This window comes from Bos indicus, chromosome X (genome assembly GCF_029378745.1).
Source record: "Bos indicus isolate NIAB-ARS_2022 breed Sahiwal x Tharparkar chromosome X, NIAB-ARS_B.indTharparkar_mat_pri_1.0, whole genome shotgun sequence".
Classification (NCBI taxonomy): Eukaryota; Metazoa; Chordata; class Mammalia; order Artiodactyla; family Bovidae; genus Bos; species Bos indicus.
This window is the reverse complement of record NC_091789.1, coordinates 33,470,244-33,475,643: the sequence shown is the minus strand read 5'-3', so window position 1 is coordinate 33,475,643 and position 5,400 is coordinate 33,470,244. Positions and strand designations below refer to the sequence as shown.

Genomic DNA, 5,400 nt, shown 5'->3' with positions numbered 1-5,400 from the left:
AACATTCCAGTGTGTTCCTACCTCAGAGTGTTTGTAGGGTGTGAGGAGTCACATTGTGTCCCCTCAAGTTCAGGTGCTGGAGCCTCAATCCCAAGTACCTCCGTGTGACCTTACAGACAAAGGAAAGGTCTTCACAGAGCTGATGGAAGTCCAGTGAGTTCATTAGGATGGACCCTCCTCTAACAGAATGGCTGTCCCCATACAAATGACACATTTAGAGACAGACAGGCACACAAGACAACTCCAGGTGAAGAGGAAGCCCAAGCCCAGGCACACCCACCATGGCCAGCAATGCCCCGGAAGTGAGAGGGGAGAGATGGGACAGACTCTCTCCACAGCCCTCACAAAAGCCAATGTCAGTTGACACCTCCACGTTGGCTGCTGGCCTCCTGAACCAACATGGTTTGTAGTTTGAGCCACCCAGCCTGTGTGACCCTGACATGAAAACTTTTCTCCAAAGAAGACCCTTTCTCTAAAGATGACACAGAATGCCAACAGGCACATGAAAAGATGCTCAACATTCTTAATTATTAGACAAATGCAAATCAAAACTCCAATGAAGTATCACCTTATACTGGTCAGAATGGTCATCATCAAAAATCCTATGAAGAATAAATGTTGGAGAGGGAGCAGAGAAAAGGGAACCCTCGTACACTGTTGGTGGAAATGTAAGTTGGTACACTCAATATGAAGAACAGTATGGAGGTTCCTTAAACAACTACAAAACGAACTACCATATGATCCAGCAATCCCATTCCTGAATATATACCTAGATAGACAGGAACTCTAATGTGAAAAGATACATGCACACCAACATTCATTGTAGCATTATTTACAACAGACAAGATATGGAAGCAACCTAAATGTCCATTGACAGATGACTGTATAAAGAAGATGTGGTATACACCCACACACAGACACCCACCCACACACACACACACACACACACACACACACACACACACACACACAACACAGGAATACTACTCAGCCATGAAAAATAATGAAGTAATACCGTTTGTGGCAACATGAATGGACCTGCTGCTGCTGCTAAGTCTCTTCAGTCGTGTCCGACTCTGTGCAACCCCAGAGACGGCAGCCCACCAGGCTCCCCCATCCCCAGGATTCTCCAGGCAAGAACACTGGAGTGGGTTGCCATTTCCTTCTCCAATGCATGAAAGTGAAAAGTGAAACTGAAATGGCTCAGTCATGTCTGACTTCATGACCCCATGGACTGCAGCCTACCGGGCTCCTGTGCCCATGGGATTTTCCAGGCAAGAGTACTGGAGTGGGTTGCCATTGCCTTCTCTGAGGATGGACCTAGAGAGTATCATATTAAGTGAAATAAGTCAGAAAGAGAAAGACAAATATTCTATGGTAAGACTTATAGGTGCAATCTAAAAAGGTGATGCAAATGAAATTATTTACAAATCAGAAAGACTGAAAACAAAATTATGGTTACCAAAGGGGAAAAGCAGGGAAAGGGATAAATTAGGAGTTTGGGATTAACAGATGCACACTACTATGTATAAAATAGTACTACTGTAGCACTGGAGAAGACTCTTGAGAGCCCCTTGGACAGCAAGGAGATCAAGCCAGTCAACCCTAAAGGAAATCAACCCTGAATATCCATTGGAAGGACTGATGCTAAAGCTGAGGCTCCAATACTTTGGCCACCTGATGGGAAGAGCCAACTCACCTGGGCTTTGTCCTCTCCCCACCTGAGCCACTGCTCCTCACACCAGGTCCCCAGTCTCTCATAGACCTTGATGTCAGGAAGTCAGGACAGGCCTAGTGTGCTTTCTCACCCCAGGGGCTCCCAGCGCGGACAACAGGGGCGGGGATCTGTGGGCTTCTGTCAGTCCTCCCTTGGGGTCCCCTCAGTCCTCCCTCAGGACCTCACCTTGTCTCCAGGTAGGACTTCGGATTCTCTCCTGTCCCCTACTAAGGCCCCAGCCCTTATACCAGGACCTCAGTCTCTCTGAGACCCGGAATGTCAAGATTTTCACTCCCTCCAACAGTACCCCAGTCTCTCTGAGACCCGAATGTCAGGAAATACAGCATGTGCTCATCCGCCCTATGTCCTCCCAGAGGCCACCCTGCTCTTGGGCCCAAGGTCCGCTCAGTCCTTCCTCAGAGTCCTTACCTTGACTCTCAAAAGAACTAAGATCTTTCCCTCTGCCCATCTGAGGCCCTGCCCCTTCTAACAGTTGCCTAATGTCTCTGATACACAGATGCGAAGTCAGAACAGGCTGCCAAGTGCTCATCTTACCACCAGGGCGGCCCAGGGCTGACAGCAGGGTCAGGGATCTGTGGGGTTCCTTATATCCTCCCTCAAGGACCTCATCTTGAGCCCTGGCAGATCCGGGGATGCCCTTTGTGTTGAACAGAGGCGGGACCCTCACATCAAGGCTCAGGGAGCACAGACGGTGTATGAGCACATGCTGCATTTCCTGACATCTGGGTCTCAGAGAAACTGGGGACCTGGGAAAAGGGATGTAGCCTCAGGTAAGCAGAGGGAAGAAGTCCAGCTCCTCCAGGGTTTCAAGATGAAGACCCTCAGGGACGACTGAGAGGATCCTGGACCCCAGTCAGAGGAGACCTCAAAGAAACCTGTAGCTGCTATTGGCCCTTGGAGACCCTGGGGTAGGATGAGCCCAACATGCAGGGTCGCACTTCCTGACATCTGGGTCTCAGACTGGGGACCTCGCATATGGGGCAGGGCCTCAGGGGGGCCGATTCCCAGGTCCTGCGGGGTGTCAAATTGAGGACCCTGAGGAGGGACTAGAGGACCCTGGTCCCCAATCAGAGGAGACCTCAGAGAAGCCCATCTCTGTTGTCAGTCCAGGGCAACCGTTGGGTCAGGATGAGCGCAACAGGCATGCGCTGACCTCCTGACATCCGGGTCCTCAAGAGACTGGGGTCTTGGAATAAGGGGTGGGGCTTCAGTTGCGGAGAGGTGAGAATCCAGGTTCTGTGCGGAGGCAAGGTGAGGTAGCTGCAGGAGGACTGGGGGGACCCTGAGTGAGGACCGACAGAACCCCACAAATCCCTGCCCCTGTAGTTGGCCCTGGGAGACTGCGGGGAGAGCACACTTGGCCTGTCTGACTTCCTAACAATAGGGTCTCAGAGAGACTGGAGGCCTTGTGAAAGTGGCGAGGTCTCAAAATGGCAGATGGGACAGCCCTGGGTGCTGCCTGGAGTCCAGGCTCCATGTGAGGATGGACTGAGGCTGTTAGACCCCAACGGGGAGGGATCTTGACCATTGCAAGAGGGTTTTGGAGGGCCCAGAGTGGGGTGAGCAGTTTCTTGACCTCTGTCTGGCTTAGGGACCTCAGGATGTGAGGTTTTCGGGTGGAGGGTGGAGGCTTCAGGTTGGCAGAGGCTGGACTGCCCGGACTGAGCAGATGCCTGCCCCGTGGTCAGTTCTTGGAGGCCAGGCGGGACATGAGGAGCAGCTGAGGACCAAGCATCTCCCCAGCCTAGAACCCCCGGGAGGCCCTGAGCAGGTGTGGCCAAATGTGGGGCCTCTCAGCACTTTCTGTACAGACTCGGGTCTTGTTCTGAGTTACCCTACAGGCCCCCAAAGGGGAAGGTCCAGGCCGTGCCAAGGGAAAGGGGAGAACCACAAGGGAGCCCTGAGGGGACCTCCCACGCCACAACTGGGGAGACCTCACAGAATCCACTCCTCCAAGCACAAAAGGCCCAGGGCTGTGCCACACTCTACCCACAAGGTGTCCCGATCATTTCTCTCACAGGAGCTCCAGGAACCAGGAGGCTGAGGCGGAAGTCTGAGGCCCGTGTCCTGAGGTCAGAGAGCAGAGGAGGTCCAGGCAGTACCAGGAGTGAAGGTGAGGAGGGTTTCCTGAGTGGGGTTCCCTATCCCAGAACAGAGGAGACCCCAGAAGGCCCTAATCGCCCTGCTTTGTCAGTGCCAGAAATCTCAGGCTGTGCTGACTGCACCCTGGGGAGCCACTTCACTTCTTCCTTCAGGTAGCCAAGGGACTGGCCGCCCAGGATGAGTGCCCCTGTGAGGTCTGAGTGAACCCTCAAGGGGAGACCTGTAAGTGGCCTGTATCAGACCGCCCAAGGCCTCCCGTGGGTTCTGGGCTGGGGAGATGCTTGGTCCTCAGCTGCTCCTCATGTCCCGTCTGGCCTCTGTGCACTGACCACAGGGGCAGTGGGGTTCTCAGCCCAGGCCATTCCCACCCCCTCCTCCCCTAAGCCCCGTGGTCCCCATCTGTCCCCCTGTCTCACGCCTGTCTGGGGTTTGATCACAGGCATCGTGCTCTTGGTGGAGATGAGTGAGCTGAGCAAACTCGAAGAAGACCTTCAAGACCCAGGCGAGGCCCAGGGCCCGGTGGAGGTGCAGCTCTTGGGGGCTGAGGTGGGGAAGGCTGCATCCCCCTCGGCCTCCTCTTCCACAGTGTCCTCCTCAGCCCCTGGGGAGGCCTTGCCCCTGCAAGCTCTGAAGGAGATGATAACTAACCTGATGAACTTCCTGCTCCTCAAGTATCGAGCCAAGGAGCTGACCTCCCAGGCAGAAATGCTGAAGAAGGTCCTCAAGGACAACCAGGAGCACTTCCCGGTGGTCTTCAGACTAGCCTTGGAGTGCCTGCAGCTGGTCTTTGGTGTGGAGGTGAGGGGGGTATACCCCAGGAAGGACACCTATGGTATGATCCCTGCCCTGGGCCTCACCTGTGATGCAATGCAGAGCAATGGGCGGGGCCTGCCCAAGACTGGTCTCCTGGTGCTGGTCCTCAGCCTGATCATGAGGAATGGAGACCCCGCCCCTGAGGAAGTGGTCTGGGGAGCACTCAGCAGGATGGGGGTGTGTGTTGGGAGGGAGCACTCCATCTTTGGGGAGCCCAGGGAGCTGCTGACCCAAGTGTGGGTGCGGGAGGGGTACCTGGAGTACCGGCAGGTGCCTGACAGTGACCCTGCTCACTACGAGTTCCTGTGGGGTCCCCGGGCCTATGCGGAGACCAGCAAACAGCAAGTCATGGCATTTGTGCTCAGGGTCAGACAAAGGGCTTGGAGGGCCTTCCCACTCCAGTCTACAGAGGCTGTAAAGGAGAAGGACAAGGAGGCCTGAGCCAGAGCGGCAGCCAGGGTAATCCTTCCCTTTGCGATTGAAGAGGGAGCATTCAGCCTTCTCAGAACTGAGGGCCTGGGCCAGTTGGGGGAGCCATTGTGTAGCGTCTTTGGGTTCCTGTTCTTTATGATGACAGGCAGATTCATCTCTGTTTCCTTTAGAAAATTGTCAAACTTGAATTGTTGTAATGGAAGGCTAAATAAAGTTCAGTGTCTCAGCTTTGTGAATGAAGTTGATCACAATGTGTTTGTGCTTACCCAGTTCAAGAACAAGAGTTTTGCTATTTTGTAAAAGCAGTTGGGAAC

The 5,400-nt window shown here is 54.0% G+C and overlaps 1 protein-coding gene across 1 annotated transcript; it reads left to right on the top strand.

The window, feature by feature from the left end:
* Nucleotides 1-281: 281 nt before the first annotated feature.
* Nucleotides 282-5,095, top strand: LOC139181475 (melanoma-associated antigen 10-like). Its single transcript, XM_070785002.1, has 3 exons — nucleotides 282-302; nucleotides 3,994-4,030; nucleotides 4,281-5,095. Exons 1-3 carry the CDS (start codon nucleotides 282-284, stop codon nucleotides 5,093-5,095), a joined length of 873 nt encoding a protein of 290 aa, XP_070641103.1.
* The last annotated feature ends 305 nt before the right edge of the window (nucleotides 5,096-5,400 follow it).

What these genes read in the sequence shown, in the direction of transcription:
- LOC139181475 (XM_070785002.1), top strand. Translation starts at nt 282, where the DNA reads ATGGCCAGCAATGCCCCGGAA. An exon ending in TGGCCAGCAATGCCCCGGAA is followed by an intron (nt 303 to 3,993) that starts GTGAGAGGGGAG and finishes TTCTTCCTTCAG; the next exon opens with GTAGCCAAGGGACTGGCCGC. An exon ending in CGCCCAGGATGAGTGCCCCT is followed by an intron (nt 4,031 to 4,280) that starts GTGAGGTCTGAG and finishes GTTTGATCACAG; the next exon opens with GCATCGTGCTCTTGGTGGAG.